The 21,645-nt window shown below is 35.4% G+C and overlaps 1 protein-coding gene and 1 pseudogene across 1 annotated transcript; both read right to left on the reverse strand.

Annotated features, from left to right (window-relative positions):
- Positions 1-13,727: 13,727 nt before the first annotated feature.
- On the reverse strand, positions 13,728-14,345 carry LOC145961830 (uncharacterized). The gene has a single exon (XM_083082310.1). It carries the CDS (start codon positions 14,343-14,345, stop codon positions 13,728-13,730), a length of 618 nt encoding a protein of 205 aa, XP_082938436.1.
- Positions 14,346-15,203: 858 nt separating this feature from the next.
- On the reverse strand, positions 15,204-17,090 carry LOC145961831 (uncharacterized; annotated as a pseudogene).
- Positions 17,091-21,645: the final 4,555 nt, after the last annotated feature.

A 21,645-nucleotide genomic window follows, 5' to 3' on the forward strand; every position in this document is an offset into this window, starting at 1 on the left:
ACTGCGTGTTTCATTCCATGAAAACTAATTTACTCAATTTTTACTAATTTTCCTTTAATTATCTTGCCAAGACACAATTTCCATTTTCAAAATTTAAGCTGAGGGATATTATTTGATTATTTTATCCGAATTTCATGGAATTCTACTGATTCCTATTCAAACTTTAGCAAAATATGACAAATTTTATTATTTAAATTTTCAAAGTATCGTGAATCTTATTTATTTTAATTTCGCAAAATTGCGACAGCTTCAATGCATTTAATTTCGCAAAATTTTCGACAATTTTAACTTATTTTATTTCTTTGCAATAATTGCGAAAATATGTAATAAATACGATCAATAATAAATAATGACGTACACATAACATAATATCATAAATAATTTTATATAACAGAGCCAATAATCATTTTGGAATATTCACAATAATATCAAATAATTAAATTCGAAGCGATAATAAGCATAGAAAAACAGTTGAAGAAAACAGCGTTACAAGCGATAGAATATTAAGCGCGTTACAAAGTTTTCCGAAATATTATTTCAAATATTCTTTCAAATATTATTTCGAATATTATTTCATGCGTGTAGAAAACGTAGAGAGATTCTAAGCGAAGAATAGAGGGTACAAGTTTAGGTATACAGTTTATTGCTTTATAGCTTTCGAGTGTTTACATTAGCTCGCTCACGGTCAAGCGTATGCCGGCCTGTATCGACTATACAGGGAGTCATGGAAATTTTAGCCCACGCGAAGTAAGGAGGTAGATTGGCTCAAATTAAGAAGGAAGGACTTGTACTGTTTTGTGATATGCGCAATAATTAACGAAAAATTAAATAAAGAATATCGGCCAATCTGCGTGAGTAGAAGCGCGCGGCGACGAGAGTCGTCCCACTGTAATCCTATACTAGGCGCGCGGCGAAGCGATGGGCGGATCGCTCTCCGAGACATGATGGTGGCGTGCGATATATCGCAATACCGCGCCGAAAAATGACCCGTCCTTTTAGTGGCGAGAAAATGATGCGCTATCATTTCCACACCACCTTGCGGTAGATAGCATGGTGCGCTTTTTTTATAGTGGTTTCCCCCATAGGCCTATTCCACTCTCAATTTAAATATTTGTGAAAATTGTTCAAAATGCCGTTACTATACGCTGAATGTATCGTAAATGTAAAAAATTGATTATGACAGTACCTTCACAAAAATTTATCCGTGGTTGAAAATCCCTCGGTAAAATGTATTGCACACGTTGGTAATGATACGGGCGTAATCCGTTACACGTAAAGCGTGATGTACCGCGTATCGCGAAAAACCAAATTCATGTGCCACAGGACGCACGCTAGTTCCAGGATTTTCATAAAATGCTTCGAGAATCCTTTCTTCATCTCGTACACGAAGACACACTGCTGGACCGGTTATCCCGATATTATGCACGATACTCAGTTTCACATAATTATTAAACAACACGTAAAACTGTACGTCCACTTGGTTTTCGTGCACGCCTGGAAAATTCCACGTAAATTACGGCCGCGCGATAAGTATTTTCTCCCGCTAGCCCGTAAGCCACAATCATATCCATATATTCCTGCAGAGTACACTTCATTTTCACTGTTAATTTACTACGCGAACACAAGTTTTTTACTAAAACTGCCCTGGCGAAAATAAGAAACTTTATAAAGCGTTAACAACCGTTGAGTGAGGGTTTTCTGAGAGTTTATATGCTTTTCAAACTTTGTAAGAGCACTTACATAACGCTGTTGGGTTTTGAATGCTTATCAAACGCTGCAGTGTTGCAATTTTTGTTCTACAAACTCTTTATATAATGTTACATGAAAGTTTTGCAATGCTGAGGTAACATTTTTTAGAGTACGTTCAGTAAACGTTGATACATCTTCGTGTACAGAGTTTACTCAGACTTTTCAAACGTTTACGTTTACGCTATAACGTACAAACGTCTTTTAAACGCTGCAATGTTGCAATTTTTGTTCTACAAACTCTTTACTAATCGTTTTTAAACTCTCGATGAACTTCCACAAACGTTCATGTAAACGCCAAACAAACGTCTCATTTTTGCCAGGGTGTCTGAGCTCTCGCAGGCTGTTGCCAGAGTGCATTCGCTAGCAGCACGCAACTACAGCTGAGCGGACATGTGAGTGTAATCATAATGCGCAGGCGCCGAGCTCACACGTACGCTTACACTCGCATGTCCGCTCAGCTGTAGTTGCGTGCGTATGCACTCTGGCAACAGCCTGCGAGAGCTCAGACAGTTCTTCTAGTAAAAAACTTGTGTTCGCGTAGTAAATTAACAGTGAAAATGAAGTGTACTCTGCAAGAATATACGGATATGATTGTGGCATACGGGCTAGCGGGAGAAAATACTTATCGCGCGGCCGTAATTTACGTGGAATGATTTTCCAGGCGTGCACGAAAACCAAGTGGACGTACATTTTTACGTGTTGTTTAATAAATATGTGAAACTGGGTATCGTGCATAATATCGGGATAACCGGTCCAGCAGTGTGTCTTCGTGTACGAGATGAAGAAAGGATTCTCGAAGCATTTTATGAAAATCCTGGAACTAGCGTGCGTCCTGTGGCACATGAATTTGGTTTTTCGCGATACGCGGTACATCACGCTTTACGTGTAACGGATTACGCCCGTATCATTACCAACGTGTGCAATACATTTTATTGAGGGATTTTCAACCACGGATAAATTTTTGTGAAGGTACTGTCATAATCAATTTTTTACATTTACGATACATTCAGCGTACAGTAACGGCATTTTGAACAATTTTCACAAATATTTAAATTGAGAGTGGAATAGGCCTATGGGGGAAACCACTATAAAAAAAGCGCACCATGCTATTTACCGCAAGGTGGTGTGGAAATGATAGCGCATCATTTTCTCGCCACTAAAAGGACGGGTCATTTTTCGGCGCGGTATTGCGATATATCGCACACCACCATCATGTCTCGGAGAGCGATCCGCCCATCGCTTCGCCGCGCGCCTAGTATAGGTTTACAGTGGGACGACTCTCGTCGCCGCGCGCTTCTACTCACGCAGATTGGCGATATTCTTTATTTAATTTTTCGTTAATTATTGCGCATATCACAAAACAGTACAAGTCCTTCCTTCTTAATTTGAGCCAATCTACCTCCTTACTTCGCGTGGGCTAAAATTTCCATGACTCCCTCTGTATATATATGCTCGAAATACAAAAGATCTTCTCGACACTCTATTCTCTATACTGGTTGACAAATTTTACAAATTTTTCCAACTTCGCCCCACGTTGGACGAAATAAGACAGTCACTTTTTTCAAGTGGCTTCACCTATCGCGGCCTGGGTCCGTAGGCTGGTAGGGCTCTGAGTTACGACTATCATTCAAGTTTATTCTTATTAAATAATTTAATTGGGCGCCAGCTAGCTTTAAAGAGACTAGCGACTCTCTGGATTTTATCGCACATAATAAGAACAATTGCATGGGACAAATCGTAAGGTGGGTACAGTTGAGGACCCGAGGAAAGGCGTGCAAAATAAATGAAGCAGTGCTCGAGTAAGAAAATACGAATTCATATAATTCGACTCACGTTTGATACGACGAACACAATTCACTCTTTGTCGTTGTACGCTCAGGCTGACCCCGACTTTCGATCTTTATATCACAATTCACTTGTATAATATGGAATTTGACAAAATGCTTTAAGTTCTTTATACAACAATTTGACGAACAACACGAATCTTTTATACCGGATCATTGACAATCCCAGGTAGAACATGAAACTCATAATGACATCATTATGACGTCATCATGATTTTATTTATCACTTAAAAGTTACCTAAACAAAAATGATTAAAAAAATGAGTTAAAGATGACAAAAAGAATCATAAATTTTTAAGTTCAATAATCGCATTATATAATTTTAAAAAGATTATGTTGCTTAAATATAATTAAAATATACATGAATAATTAAATAAACAAGTAATTGCGTAATATACTTATATATATATATATATATATATATATATATATATATAAATAAGTCACCAAAACATTGCCAAAAGTATATCAAATGAGATCATTATGATTTTTCTATGACTTAAAAATGATTTTTAGATGACGTCATAATGATGTCATTATGAGTTTCATGTTCTACCTGGGAAGTACCGTGATAATCTTTTACGCTGTAATTTACAATTTCTTTTTTACGAGGCGACAGGACTCCGAAAGGGCTGACTTCTTTTACAATTCAATCTAATTGCTAGGGCCTCGAGCCAAAAAGTGATTCCTTGATCGTCGCGCTAGGCGATCGATCTCTTCCCCCGCTAAGAGGATTTTAGCTGACGAAATCAATATTCTGATGCGTCCGCGTCAGCCGTCGCGTGTCTCTCTCCGGGGCTCTGGCCCTTTTCTCTCTCTCGGCGGATCGATATACTGGGTGTTAAAAAAGTCTGGACACGGTCGAATATCTCGATGAAGAAGAGTTTTACTAGAAAGTGTTTCAGACAAAATGGAACAAATGGACAAATATGGAATTGTTAATTGCAAATTACATATGTTTTCTTAAAAACAACTATGTTTTTCCTTTACACCAATTGATTCCTCTCATTATTTTGTACATAAATGTATTAAGGTAAGATAATCGAAAAATGAATATTTTACAAGATATTTTACAGTTTATGTAAAATTAAGAAATTATTTCAAGCCTTATAACTCGAAAAGTACTTAATGAAAAAATATTTAATTATAGTGTTTTGGAAAGCTCTCGAGGAAGGCTACAAGAATATGCAAAAGTATATAGGGTGTCCCATTAAAAAGTTGGAGGTGACCTTCACGTGATCTTCAAACAACTTGTCAAGGTCAAACCAATGAAACCATCTTATGGCCCCTCTTCAAGCCATACAACTTTTGTTTGAAACACTTTCTAGTAAAACTCTTTCTTATCGAGATATTCGACCATGTCCAAACTTTTTTAACACCCAGTATATCCCGGCCGTAGTCGCTTCTCTATACTTTTAATTAAATTAATAATGTACCAAATAATTGACGGATAAGACAAATACACAATTTTCGCAATTAGCGCTCGAGGAGTCCCATCGAGCGTTGACGTCGAGGAAGGTTTTCATTTTCCTGTCACAGCTGATTTATATATACAAAATATCAAAAATATTTTAAGCACAATTGCTCGTGCTTAAATAATGACACTTATTAGAACCAATTACGCTACTAATTTGCTTCGCATTATTTCTCTTCACTCCGATATTCGAACAGAGAGAATTTGAAAACAGGAAAAAATTAATAAGATAATTTTGCTTAGAAAATATTCATCTTTCATTCAATATAAGATCTCTTGGAAGGAACTATTAAATATGTTTTATATAGGGGAGACCGGGGACAAAAGTAACAACGTCATGAAAGTAACAAGCCTCGTAATAAATAACACAATATGTTGAATAATTTGTACTATATAGTTAAACGCGTACGCCCCGATTCTCTTCCTTTTCAGTTAATTGTTGTAGAACGATCGAGTTGCACATGCAGGAATAAAATTAGTGTATTTGCATTATTCACCTAAGTATTTCTTGTTTTAGTTTTTTTGTATCTATGCCTAATTAAAGTGTATATATTAACGTAATTATTTGTCGGTGGATTCTTCTAAAATGTATTCATAAGTTTTTATAGTTGATTTGGTTGAGTCTTGCATCATATTTAGGTTATAATGCTTTTATTCTAAAAAATGTGTTTGGGGACAAAAGTAACACGACACTCTGTGGACGAAAGTAACATGTTTCAATGCTTAAAGTATAAGGGGGCTGATCCCATAATAATTATACCAAAGGCGATTCTTATTACGTATGCCATAATTGTGATTCAGAATAGATACCAATCTCTTTTGTATAAGTAGTTATCATGCAATTTTTACACTATTATTTAGAATTAAACTATTATTTAGACTTAAAAAAGTACAAGACTGGTGTGATGTTAAGTATAATTATTTTATGATATTACTTATAATTATTTTACTTAACGAAGATTATTTCTTTAAGTTTTTCAAAGATGACAAAAATAAATATTTATTTTATTTTTTATTTTAATATAATATAATAGAAATTTATAATAAAAGTTATCTTGCTTAATAAAAGATCATAATAAAAGTTGCCTTAAATTGAAAAAAGTCATATTTATTTTATTTTCCCGAAAATAAGAACTGATACTTTTATCCCCAGACTATGTTACTTTTGTCCCAGGCCCCCAGGATAAAAGCAACAGTCAACGTACTTGCGAAAAACTATAGTAGCTCTTTAAATATCCATCATTTGAGATTGAAACATAGGTATAATAATAGAGCAATAAATGGAGTTTTTTAACATATAACCTTTTTTTTATATCTCTAACGATAATTAATTAGTGACCTATAATACAAAAAATGTTATTTTTGTCCCCGGTCTCCCCTACGATCATCAAATTCTTCAGAGTTTATTTCTCGAATTTAATCATATGGAAAGTGTTCTTATAGAAGAGTGCTTTCCTTCGTTTTCTATTTTTATATTTTTTACGCGCGTTTGGATTTTTATTCCATCGTTGTCTTTAACAGACAGATGAATTCTTTTTCTTTTCGCCGCGAAAGGAGGAAGCTAAGGTTTACAAATATCATGGTAAGACAAAAAAGATATGTATCAATTCCGCCATTAATTATTCAAGTACGTAACGTTCTACATTCTCCTAATCTCTACCGTACGGACAATCTTTTTTTTCATTGACATTGAGTGTTGCCGTACATTGGGTACCGTGGGAGATAAGGGTCAGAAATAATTTCTCCTAGTCGTACTAGCCTTCGCAAGATAGTTCGGATTCATGGATTCATCTTTGGAAAAGTAAGTGGACCAAAACAAAAAACCGAAGGTTTCTGCGGAGATAGACACGAGATAAATTTTAACATATCGATGAGTTTTGTTTCCTTTGCATACGTATCAATTTTGCCTGATTCCATCGGACACACTATTCTATTATATTCGCGTTTCTTGGATTCTAAATTTGTACACAGGATAGGGGAGTCCGGAGACAAAAGTAAAATTTTTTGTATTATAGGTCACTAATTAATTAGAGAAATAAAAAAAGATTATATCTTAAAAAACTCCATTTATTGTTCTATTATTATATCTATGTTTCAATCTCAAATGATAGATATTTAAAGAGCTATAGTTTTTCGCAAGTATGTTGATTGTTACTTTTATCCTGGGGACCGGGGACGAAAGTAACATAGTCTGGGGATAAAAGTACCAGTTCTTATTTTCGGAAAAATAAAATAAATATGACTTTTTTCAATTTAAGGCAACTTTTATTATAATCTTTTATTAAGCAAGATATCTTTTTTTATAAATTTGTATTATATTATATTAAAATAAAAAATAAAATAAATATTTATTTTTATCATCTTTGAAAAACTTAAAAGAAATAATCTTCGTTAAGCAAAGTAATTATAAGTAATATCATAAAATAATTATACTTAATATTACACTAGTTTTGTACTTTTTTAAGACTAAATAACAGTTTAATTCTAAATAATAGTGTAAAAATTGTATAATAACTTATACAAAAGAGATTGGTATTTATTCCGAATCACAATTATAGCATACGTGAATAACAAGAATCGCCTTTGGTACAGTTATTATGGGACCAGCCTCCTTACACCCTAAGCATTGAAACATGTTACTTTCGTCCACAGAGTATTGTGTTACTAAAACATATTGTTTAGAATAAAAGCATTATAACCTAAATATAATGCAAGACTCAGCCAAATCAACTATAAAAACTTATGAATACACTTTAGAAGAATGCACCGGCAAATAATTACATCAATATATACACTTTAATATACACTTTAATTAGGCATAGATACAAAAAAACTAAAACAAGAAATATTTAGGTGAATAATGCAAATACACTAATTTCACTCCTGCATGTGCAACCGGCATGATCGTTTTACAACAATTAACTGAAAAGGAAGAAAATCGAGGCGTATGCGTTTGACTATCGTTATGAACGTAATCGCGAATATCGGGATCGTAAATGAGCTGAGCCACTTATCTAAGCTTAAAAGGATATAATACTTTATTAACACTGCGTGTATACAAGGGGTCGATCTTCCTACTCGCGCGATCCTTTCGCAACTCCTCGTGCTCTCGCAACGACGCCGAGATTCTCACTGTCTCTTTACATCCCGGACCGAAAATGCCCGGGCGACCTATCTGTTCTATCTCTAACTCAAGTGTTCGGCTGTTTATTTCTAGAAAAATATTTCAAGTGCTCGGGCACATTTTCTACTATCCTTGCCAGGACATCCTCCCCCTTTTCGTGGGAACGAATATCTATAACTTATCGTAAAAGCTTAGTCTAAGATTGTACATATATCGAAATAGCTCAATACAGAAAAAATGAACTCAGGAAATTATACAAAGCAAAACGCTAAATATGTTCTTCTAACGCTTGATTTCAAAACGATCAGATTTCTTACTAGCGCGTCCACTTTGTGTGGTTACAATCTTTAGATCGTCGACTTTCTCTTTATAAACAGATTGCTCCTTTCTAATACAATCAATTTTATCGCTAAGTTCTTTGGAGCTCGCTCGCCTGTCTAAATCTTTGATGAGGGTCTCAGACCTTCCTCGCTTTATTTCTAACGGATAGATTCTTTACACCGGCCTCTTAAACAAACCATTCTTGATTTTTAAAACAAACACTCTATCTTGACTGTCGCGGCCCGGAATTATTTTCACTACGCGTGCTAAGGGCCAATCTATGCGCTTGTGTGTGTTGTCGCCGACTAGAACGACGTTGCCGATTTCTATTTTCCGCGTTTCTTTCTTTTTTCCTTCCTTCAATAATAATTGACCTAAGTATTCCGTACGAAATCTTTTTCGAAGGTCTTCGATAATTTTCTGTCTGTGTTTGAGTTTCTTTTCTAATTTTGCCCGATATAGCATATCGCAGTCGGATACACCGTATTCTCGATTTTCTTGAAGAAATACCGACGGTGACAATGGCTTAAGATCCTCGGGATCTTCTGAGATATACGTTAGAGGTCGAGTATTAATTATTGCTTTTGCATCACACAGAAATGTGTTTAAACTTGCGTATGAAAGACTCGCTTTTCCTAGTATCTTTCGCAATAGTGTTTTCAGAATTCCTATGAGTCTCTCCCACCAACCACCCCACCACGGTGCTGCTGGCGAATTAAAATACCATTCGATCTGTAATGCCTGTGTGCCGAACTGTGTTTAGCGATTTTTTCCCAGTCTAATTTGCTTAATGCGTTAGCGGCGCCAGTAAAATTAATCCCATTATCGCTATATAGGTATGGTACGTGGTCGTCCGCGTCTTGCTATAAATCTACGTAAGCATTCTATGAAACCCTAAATCGATAGTGTTGATGCTAACTCGAAATGTACCGCTCGGTACACGGCACAGGTAAAAATACAAATCCATCCCTTCCCCCCATCCCGCAAAAATAGTGGACCTGCAAAATCGATCCCAACTATCTCGAAAATTGTTGCGTCGCGAACGCGATGGGGAGATAAAGGAGGAACTTCGATTTTCATACGTTTCGTTTTCTGCCTCTTGCAGACTATACAATTGGCTATTGTTACGTCCGATGGACGTCGTGATTCTTTACTTTCTTTGAAACTATACAAAAACTATACGATAACCATGTGCGCGGATAACTCTCGGCGATATCCAAATCAAGGAAACGAAAAGTAATAAATGAGTCTAGACTACGCGGACAGCATGTTATTATAAATAGAAAATTTCCACTAAATTAAAGAACTGTAATAAAATCGAACTCGCACATGTTTACAGTTGGGACGTCCGTTAGAACCATCGGAACTCTAGTAACAAAGCGATCCTTCTTAAGAATCGCACCAACTATAAACATATGTATATCTAACCCTTGCAGCGGATATCTGAGATCGAGAGACTCGAAGCAAAAATATACAAGAAAAACTAGAGCTAAGGATGGTCAGTCGTTGGAACTTAGAAATTTTAAATCGGAACCAGAACCGCAATAAAATTTTTATAGCGCTCCACACGTGGAGTTATGAAAATAGAAACCCTCCAGGGCTGCAGAATCTTAAGCTAGTAATCAAAAGGGGAAACTAAACAATTCGCCTGGCCACCCTTAAGCGCTAACCGAAACGCGAAAAGACTCTCGCAAGTCATAAAATCTGTCCGCTAAGCTCCCACTCTCTGCTGGATAGAGCCAGAATTTGGAACCAAAGGGGCAGCCTATTACAATCTTAGAACCGCCTTTCCCTCCAAAATCAGCCTCCTTGTTCTTAAGAAGGGGAGCAACTGAAATTATCTCATTCGCCCAAAAGGGATTCCCACTATCCAGAAAAGAGGAGGAGCAATGACTTTAAAAACTCGAGCGCAAGACGCGAGACACAGCCTTTCCGTACTCAAAACTTCTCCTGCAGTTGCCAGTACTTCTTCCGCAGTTTGAGCGTCTGAGTCTTAGCTTTCGCGAGTTAGATTAACCGAAAAAAGAAACCCGAAGTGCACGAAGTGAACAGAGTCCAACATCAACCAGGTCACCTGTTCTCCAGCATTGGGGCCTCTCCGACCGCGACTAGAGACTCGCCTTGACTAAATCGTTATATATGTATATATATATATATATATCAACGCTCTCAATAAGTAGTAAGTCTAAATCCTCTCTCAGTCCTTATTTCTCCTTCCCATTCGATTGAGAAACGATCTTTAAGTAATTAAAGAGTTGAGTTACAGATCTTTAAGGTAATAAGAATTTAATCAATAATACTCCCGATCAGTTAAAATTCCATAGTAACCATCAATAGCAATCTATCGTTAACAGTTCAATTCCCCTCTCTCGTGTTAACCAACTGTCATTGGGAATGATCCTTGATTTTTCCTCTAATCTATAGAAGATAAATTTCGACAATTTAATAATCGTTTAATTACTTCTTGTCTCTTTCCTCTTCCTAATCATCCTCCTCATCTCTCCCTGTTCGTCTAGAATCTCCGCAAGGCGATTCGCGAACAATCCCTCGTTCGCCGGGAATCTCCGCAAGGCGATTCGCGAACAAATCCTAAACCGAATTTCTCCTAAATTTCAAACCTTTATTTGAAACCATTTTAGAGTCACGTTAATTCATTTCATTCCCCTTCTATTTATTACTTAACTATCTCTTTATTTGTATGACCAATTTAAACTTAAGAATAAAATCTTTCAGAACGAATTATTATTTTGCCTAAGGCTTATCCATCTTTTCCCAATGACAACAGTGATATATTTTATAATAGCTAGTCTAACATCAAATCAGTAAGATATTCAGCGTCAAAATTATTATTAGTGCCTCCCACCGGTAAACGGCGGGCAGCGTTGCGGTGGCGGAATCGGCTGAACAGACGGATACAGGCTCAATCTTTACCTAAACCTATTAATGGCGATACCTTAGATAATATTGACGCGCCCGTTAGCAGTAAAAAACTCGACACTAACACACACACACCTAACCCCTCTTCCTCACCCTGTATTCCGAATTATTCTCCAATCTCGTCCCCAGGGCATTCCTCGACCTTCCCCGGTACACCTGTTCCAGGCCCCGCGCCGTCGTCTGGTTCATCCCCCAGATCTCCTACCCTGACCCCACCAGAATTTTCTCCTTCCCCAACTACTTCATCAACCCTTGTATTCCAACCCTCTCCTTTGCCTTCTCCCGAACCCCCTCGTTCCCCCTCACCTCCTGTCCGGGAGCGTACTCCTCCCATACCTGTCATCACCCTCGACTCAGACCCTCCTTCCCCTTCCACCTCCTCAGAGTTTTCTGAATTCAGCGAGGCTCTAGGAGATTTCGCGAGAGATCTTCCCGACCTTGAACAAGATTCCCCCGATTTCGACTTCCCTCCCGATTCCCCGTCGGAACATCCTCACCATAACGAAACACCTGAATCTCCCCATCCCGATTCTCTAAATTATTTCTTATCTCAGTTCCCCTTCTTCGATCTCCCCATACCTGAAGGAACATTCTGCGTGGGCCCAGGCCGAGTTAACCACCAAGACCTACTGAATCACATAACCACCGCCCCTTCCAATTCCGTCATCCCCTGGTACCTCCCGGGTTATCACCTCCCTTTAGCTGTCCCTATCCAAGCCCTCTGGAGGAGGTTTCCTCCTTCCACAGCTAGGATTGAAGAACTCTGACCCTTCGCTTTTTCCCTCACCCAATAAATTTGTACATAACCCCCCACTTCCTGTAACTTACACACACTTATCCGCAACCGACGAATTCTATACCTCCCTTAATTAGTAAGAGTTATTCATCCTTTTTTTTTTATTTACACATTCACTTTTTCATTTTGCTTTATTTCTTATATTATATTAATTATATGTATATTGTATTAACCAGTCAGAATTTAATTCTTAACGTAAATTCTTCCCTGTATATTCTGATTGATGACCTCCGAACGATTGTAACACCCGCGAGAATATATACACACACCCGCAGATACCTACTCACCCATAGCTACAACTGCTAAAATGTATTTTTCTTTCTTTATTTTTGCATAATATATGTACCTTTAATTTAATGTATAATTTAATTATTTAACCCGTTCTCTTCCCTAAATCCTGAGATCGCACTAGGTCCCATCCCGCGTAATAAGGATTAAATTCCTTTATCGAAAAGGGACCATCGAACGAATAGGCTTAAAACGCAGCGTTATAGAGACCTTCGGTCGCTGACCTGTGTCAGGCCCTTCACATTCGTTCGACCCGATCTATACACACGCCCGAATAAAGTGTGTCACGGGGTAAGTAAGTTGCGACCTTCCATACGGCCCATCCATTCCAGAGTCTGGACGTAACACTATCATCGCTCTTATTATTTTTCGAAGAGAAATAATCCAAAATCTTTCCCGTAAATAATTGATAATAATCTGTGTTCCGGCATGGCCCATGGATTCATGAGTTTCTTTCACTAGCATATAAATTATGTCATGATTATTATCTAAAAGAATAGGACATAAAAAATTGAGATCATCGATTCGATTACAAATCTTAGTCTTTAAGACGTATAAATCGTATTTATTCTTCATTATCTTAAAGGTAGATAATTTTTCTTTACCTTTTACAGTCGTAAACATTTGTCTTGTAGATATTTAAATAATCTAGTTTCTGCTGCTTTTATTTCCGCGAAAGTTAAGTATAATCTCTTTCGTTCTTTTTCAGATAAATATGCTTTTTTAGGCAATTCGTGCATATCAAGATCGTCGTTTAATTTCTTTCTTTTATCGATCTCTTTTTTCCTATTTAAAAGAAACCTATGCATCCATGCCAAAAAACGTATTAGCTTATTATAAGACGAAAAGTAATCATCGACTTTAAACGTAGTAGTTTCCGTGCTAATTGTATATACTAAAGCCGACTTTTTAATTTCTCTATTTATTTCTTCTTCGACAAAGTCGCCCTTTCCTTTGGGCCAATCTATATCTGGCTTATAAAGCCATGAGGAGCCTAACCACTACTCAGATCGTACTAGCTGAGCGGGACTTCAACCACGCGACGGAATTTCCGCAGGATTTAAATCCTCGGGTACATATTTCCATTCCTCTTGTCTACTGAACTCGCGTATTTCTTTTATTCTGTTCCGAACGAACGTTCCCCATTGCATGTCGCGTTTGATCCACGCCAACACTGTAGTCGAGTCGGTCTAACTAAAACGTCGTTCTAGAACTCTTTCGCGTTAAAGACTTAATAACAGAGGTTGTAAGTCTGACCGCTATTGTGGCCGCCATCAATTCGAGACGCGGAATTGTAGCTTTTTCGGGAGCTATGCGAGATCTCGCACTCAAAAGTGTAACGTTTACTGCGCTCTCATATTCCATTCTCGCGAAAACAGCTGCTGCATAAGCCGAATCGCTGGCGTCGCAAAACGACGTATGTAATGTTAAATCATCCCTGCCGAGTTTTCGCGGGATGTCGATTCGATTCGATAAAGGTAACTCGTTTACCCAGTTCACGAATTTACTTGCTTGATTATCCGCGACCTTTGTGTCCCAATCTTTCTTTTCCGTCCATAATTCTTTAAGCAATAATTTAGGCAACAACGATATGGAACACGTAAAGCCGATAGGATCGAAAATTTTGTGCGTTGCGGACAAAATTACTCTTTTCGTTATAACGCTTGAAATATTCAAATTCAACACTGACGGATTGACCGAAATAGTGTCTTTGTTTTTGTTCCATAAAATTCCCAAAACGAGTGTTGTTTCGCTAGCTCTCGAATCATGTGAACTTTCCCAGCCACGAAGTTCGAAACCGCCTGTTTTCATTATCGTCGTGAATTCTGATATAAACGTTCTTCATTCTTCTTCCGAATCTACACTCGTGACATAATTGTCGACATAGAACGATTCTCTTAATTTTTCCGCTGATTTTTTATTCGCGTCAATGTTTGTTAAGAACGTCGATAAATGGAGTTGAATGATCGCTGCTAATATAAATGGGCTGCAGGCTAGACCGAATACTACTCGACAATGACGGGAAACTATCCTTTTACCGCCTACGATCCAAAAGAAACGGAGATAATCCCGGTCTGCCTTGTTTACAATTATCTGTAAAAACGCTTTCTTTATATCAGACACACACTACTCCGATCTCTCTTTCTCAAAATCTATTCAAAGACGAAGGTACTAACTCAATTAAGTTAGGGCCCTTTTTGAGGCATTGATTTAAAGACGGATATCCTCTCTTAGAAGCAGAAGCGTCAAACACCGGTCTTATTTTAGTCGTACTATTCAATTTTATCATTGGGCGATGCGGTAAATAATGGCCTAAATTGTCAATTTCATCGTCAGGTACTTTTTCAATAATCCCTTCTGACAGCCATTCCTTGAAAACATTATCATACGCTTCTAATAAATTTTTTGAAGCAAGTTTATCCAGACATCTTTCAAATTTATTGCGCGCTATATCGTAATTGCTGGAAACAAGCTCATGACTTTCCGTCCACGGTAATCAAACTTCATATCGACCGTCCGCGTTCAATTTAGCCGTTTCTATCAAAAACTTCCGCGTTTGTTCGTCTCTCGCTGCTTAATCCGCTTTCTCGATCGAATCTGTGATACCGATAGCATCTAGACGCCACAAATCGCATAGATTGGCCTCCTGCACGAACATTGTCGTTATCATTACCATCGCGTCAGATCTCGTGGATTCTTTCTCGTGGATAATTTGCCTAACACCGTCCATCCTAGACGTGTCTCGATAGCCGTTAATCCATTCTTTAAATCGCATTTCCTACCAGTTAATAATTTATCGGCTACATCCGCACCGATTAGCACTTCTATAGAATCACTTTTACCTCCGATATCTGTTAGATTAATATTCTTTGCTTGTAATTCATCGACCCATGCATCTCGCTTAATACTCGCGATCGGAGCGCAAATAATATCCCGGTTTATGGCCGAGAAATTGCACGCGTACGATTCATCTAAATTCTGAATGTGTATCTTAAACATATTGTGAATTTCGCTTCCCGATTTGATTCCGCCGAACAGCGAATGTGAAACTTTTAATTCACCAAGCGAAACGTAACCTAATTCTCTCGCAATATCTGTGCGGATATACGAACGTTGTGACGCCGTATCAAAAATCGCACTTACACTTTTCTCTCGCGTTTGAGAACACAATTTTATTCGAAGAGTTTGTAAACAAACATCCGGCGTCTCGCAAAATAAAGCTAGGTTCTGATCATCGACAATCTTTTCGTTATCATTCGACTTATTTACAGAAACGCTCGGTTTAATTACGGAATTGTTCTCCTTGCGAACTATACTCGGACACATTAATAGAACGTACTGTCTCGATCACCAATCGCATTTTACTTTAGCTTTACATTTTTATGAAATATGTCCGCGTTTTAGACAATTAAAGCAACAGCCTTCTTTCTTAACAATGTCTTTTTGTTCATTTAATATTAATTTACGCGCGGATTCGCAGTTTAGACTATCGTGATTTAACTTACAGAAAATGCACTCTAGCCTCCATTGGTCCTTTGCCACGAGAAGCACACTAGCACTAGCTGCCTCCTTCCGCCGTCGATTCTGTTTTACCTTTCAGCTTCTTCATTTTCTCTTGTTCCGTCGATAAACCGAAGCCTGTCAATGCCATGTCGATGCGCTCCTGGCTTTCCATTTCCAACTGCAGGAATCTAAGAAGTTTTGTGAGTCGATCTATTGTTTCACGTTGTCCGTTTGTTTCCATCGTTTTCCGTTGTCCACTGTGTTGCCATGCTCGAAGAACCTCTTCTGAGAGAGACGACTTGACGAGCGGGTACAGCATAGCGGCACAATTGTTCGTCGTCACGCCAATGAACGAATGTAGCACTTGAGCTTATCGTATAGGCTCGTAAGGGACAACTTCTTATTTCCCTTTACTGCGTTTTGCAACACGAGACCTAGTAGTTCGCGCACGTAAAATTCCACAATGATATTGTCTCGTCCAAAACGATTTTTTAGGCTCGAAATTGCTTTTTTATAATTTTCCCCCGTAGGCGGGAAACTTCGCACGAGCTCGTTCGTGCGCGAATTCGGTATCATTTCTTGTTGTAGATATTGCATTTTATCTTCTTCACTAATTGAAGGATCTTCGCTTATCTTCTTAAACTGGCTTCAAAGAGAAAGCCAATCTTTAATATTACCGCCAAATTTTGATAATTTTAACTTAGGAAGCTTCGACGTTTTCAGGGTGTTCGTCGAGACCATTCTCGATATGTTGTCCGACGTCGATGGCGTTATCTTAGATATTTTCATTTTCGCTGATAGGTACTGAATTTTGTATACATCGCCCGATTCTAACTCTCTGTTGATATCAGTCTCGTCCGCCTCTGATTCGAACAGTGTTTCGTTATATGCAGAATGTACTGCATCCAGCTCAGTCATTTTCGTTTCAAGGAATTGCAACGCCACTATCTTTTCTTCTCTTGAGCAGTCGCTCTCTAATCTTGTTGAGAACGCAGTGAGAGCCTTTGTAAAGGCTATACGAAGCGCCTTTCTTCGTTTCTTTAGGGCATCCATCTTCACGGCGTCGACACAACAAAGATTCAAATTCTAATTCCCGATTTCGCGAACAAATTGTCCTGTCACGGTCGCCAGTTGTTATGAACGTAATCGCGAATATCGGGATTGTAAATGAGCTGAGCCACTTCTCTGAGCTTAAAAGGATATAATTCTTTATTAACTGCATGTATACAAGGGGTCGATCTTTCTACTCGCGCGATCCTTCTGCAACTAATCGTGCTCTCGCAACGACGCCGAGATTCTCACTGCCTCTTGACATCGCGGACCGAAAACGCCCGAGCACTTATCTGTTTATATCTATCTCAAGTGCTCGGGTGGTCTATCTATTTACTTAATCAAAAATATTCAAGTGCTCGGGCACACTTTCTACTATTCTTGCCAGGACAATTTTAGTACAACAGTACAACGTGCTAACAATCTATCACTTAAATCATCACTTTTTATCTTTAATTTTGATCTAACAAGGAAAGGCACGAAAGTGTCCCCCTCCGATTTTGATGAGCTTTTAATATGTTGTTTTCTAGACAAAAATAAGGGACACGTATTCTTTTATACGTGCCCATACGCGTGTCTAGGGGGTAAAACATCTCTTTGAAAAAAATCTGTTTTTTCCTTTCGAGATGAATATTTCAGAAACTATAAGAGATAGAAAAAATTTTCAAATTAAAAGATAAATGGCTTCAAGAGTACTTTACAATAATAACAAAAAAAATTTTTAGTTTTTTAATTTTTCAAAATACCCCCACCACTAAATATATTTTTTTTTAATTGTGAAATTTCACTATCACCAAGTGAAAGGTTATGTTTTTACGAATCCAACCATATATAATTAAGTTATGTTTCGAAAAGTTATTTTCCAGAATTAATTATAAACCTCTCTGTAATACGCTATTCGTGTCCGTCTATGCGCTCGATTTTTCGCGCAACACATCCTGTTTTTCCATCATAAAAGATAACTAACACGGATACATTTATCTATATAATTATGTTTTTTTCGCGTGCATAGTTAGAATAACATTGATAAACATTAGAATAACATTAAAACGTTAAATATAAATAAGCTCAAAATGTATGCATGAAATGACGCACGAGACTCTAAACTTGTTTAATTTAAGATGGCACAAGATGAAATAATAATAATAATAATAATAATAATAATAATAATAATAATAATAATAATAATAACACTTATGTAAATAATATTATAAAAGAAGTAATATATATGAAAATTTTGTAATTGTAACATACAATTTTATAAAGATCATCAATAAGAGAGGAGGAGAAAGGATAAGATAAAAGAAGGTGTAAATATATATCCATTTATTAAATCATATATAAATATATAATGCTGTTTATTAAATAGACAAATAAGAAATTTTATAACATAATTGTATAATTCAATTGCACAATATAAATGTGTAAATGCATTTGATATAATTATGTACATAAATAAAATTATGGTTTAAAATTGTTACAAAGATGGTGGATGAAAAAATGTTTTAAACATAACGTTTTCTTACACCATATATATGATATACAGGATGTTCCATCTTAACTTTCACACTCGAATATCCCGAAACCATGGCGGTTTCGGTGAAAATGTTTTAAACAAAAGTTGTATGGTTTTAAGGGGGCCATAAGATGGTGTCATTGGTTTTACCTTGAAAAGTCGTTTGAAGGTCACGTGAACTTCACCTCCAACTTTTTAAATGGGACATCCTATATACTTTTGCATATTCTTGTAGCTTGCCTCGAGAGCTTTCCAAAACACTATAATAAAGTATTTCTTCATTGAGTACTTTTCGAGTTATGAGGCTTGAAATAATTTCTTAATTTTACATAAACCATAAGATATCTAGTAAAATATTCATTTTTCGATTATCTTACCTTAATACTTTTATGTACAAAATAATGAGAGTAATCAATCGGTGTAAAGAAAACATACAGTTTTTAAGAAAAAATATGGAATTTGCAATTAACAATTCCATATTTTTTCTTAAAAGCAACTGTATGTTTTCTTTACACCAATTGATTACTCTCATTATTTTGTACATAAAAGTATTAAGGTGAGATAATCGAAAAAATGAATATGTTACTAGATATTTTATAGTTTATGTAAAATTAAGAAATTATTTCAAGCCTCATAACTCGACAAGTACTTAATGAAAAAATATTTAATTATAGTGTTTTGGAAAGTTCTCGAGGCAAGCTACAAGAATATGCAAAAGTATATAGGGTATCCCATTTAGAAAGTTGGAGGTGACCTTCACGTGACCTTCAAACGACTTTTCAAGGTAATACTAATGACACCATCTTATGGCCCCCTTAAAACCATACAACTTTTGTTTAAAACATTTTCACCGAAATCGCCATGGTTTCGAGATATTCGAGTGTGAAAGTTAAAATGGGATACCCTGTATATGATTTAATAAATGGATATTATATGTTTACATCTTCTTTTATCTTATCCTTTCTCCTCCTCTCTTATTGATGATCTTTATAAAATTGTATGTTACAATTACAAAATTTTCATATATATATTACTTCTTTTATAATATTATTTACATAAGTGTTATTATTATTATTATTATTATTATTATTATTATTTCATCTTGTGCCATCTTAAATTAAACAAGTTTAGAGTCTCGTGCGTCATTTCATGCATATATTTTGAGCTTATTTATATTTAACGTTTTAATATCTTATAACATATTAAATATAAATTTGATTTGTTATATCAATGTTATTCTAGCTATGCACGCGAAAAAAACATAATTACATAGATAAATGTATCCGTGTTAGTTATCTTTTATTACAGAATAACAAGATGTGTTGCGCGAAAAATCGAGCGCATGGACGGACACGAATAGCGTATTACAGAGAGGTTTATAATTAATTCTGAAAAATGACTTTTCGAAACATAACAATCATATATAGTTGGATTTGTAAAAAAATAACCTTTCACTTGGTAATAAAGAAATTTCAAAATTAGAAAAATATATATTTAGTGGTGGGGGTATTTTGAAAAATTAAAAAAATTAAAATTTTTTTTGTTGCTATTGTAAAGTACTCTTGAAGCCATTTAACTTTTAATTTGAAAATTTTTTTCTATCTCTTATAGTTTCTGAAATATTCATCTCGAAAGGAAAAAATCGATTTTTTTCAAAGGGGTGTTTTACCCCCTAGACACGCGTATGGGCACGAATAAAAAAATACGTGTTCCTTATTTTTGTCTAGAAAATAACATATTAAAAGTTCATCAAAATCGGAGGGGGACACTTCCGTGCCTTTCCTTGTAAGTTCAATACTACGATATAAATGACACTACTATATGATATATGACATAGAACTAAACTTAAACCGAGGAGAACTAAACAAACACATAATATTCTTTGACAAATAATTTAAATATCGTAAATTATTCATATTTTATGCTGCTTCAGAAAACAGAACTTATTAAATAAATTTATAATTAACGCCGTTGTTTAAACAAACATCCGTAATTTAAACTCAGATTGAAATCGGATACTATATAACCACATACATTACTAGCGGTTCACGAATATATGTACATATCGTATATCACTCTAATAGAAAGCTGTGACTTTTATATGACATCAAGTGAATTAAATTTGATAATTTTTATCGCTATAATTAATATTGTCATAAATTATGGAAGAAAGTGGTTCATGATTATATAATTTATTTTTTAATTAAAAATGTCCCTATTTGCTTATATAGTAGGTGCAAATTAATTTGTGTGGATTAGTGCGTGCGTGTGTAAATATTTGCACGAATGCGCGCGAGTGTATGTTTTCTTTAAATATGTAAGAAGCATAGAGAAATAGACATGTAGATGTATAAGAAAATTGTGCCATGTGGTTTATTATAAAAATCAAAAATTATATAAAATTTACAAAGATCATGTGTTTCAAACAATTAATAATATATATTTAAAATATTAATAATACATATTAAATTTATAACAACAATTTATTATATATATATATATATATATATATATATGTAAAATTGTTATTATATATATAAATATTAAAGAATTGTAATACGTTTTATAAATTTTTAATTTTAGATGTTATTTAAATATTAATATGCATTATTATATCTATATTATACCTATAATAAAAATTTGATTCAAGATAATATAATTAATAAATATTAACAAATAAATTTACAAATATAGAACAAATCAAATACAATTTAAAAAATAAATCAGAATACAATTTAAATTAGATAATACGTTTTTAGTACATTAATAATATAATGTTAAATATATTGCAGATACTTTCTCATTTAATATAATTAAAATTATTTATATAATATAACATAATTTAATTATAATTATTTATATATTATAATTATGAACATAATTTACACTTAATTTAATTATATACTTAATTATAATATAACATAATTTAATTATAATTATTTATATATTATTATTATGAATATAATTTACACTTTGCTTTACTTCATGTTAATAAGGAAATAAAAACATCAGTGAATTGCAGGCTAAAATGAATCCTTGTTA

This window comes from Camponotus vicinus, unplaced genomic scaffold (genome assembly GCF_025532165.1).
Source record: "Camponotus vicinus isolate PSW18456_S1 unplaced genomic scaffold, iyCamVici1.0 SCAF_11, whole genome shotgun sequence".
NCBI lineage: Eukaryota > Metazoa > Arthropoda > Insecta > Hymenoptera > Formicidae > Camponotus > Camponotus vicinus.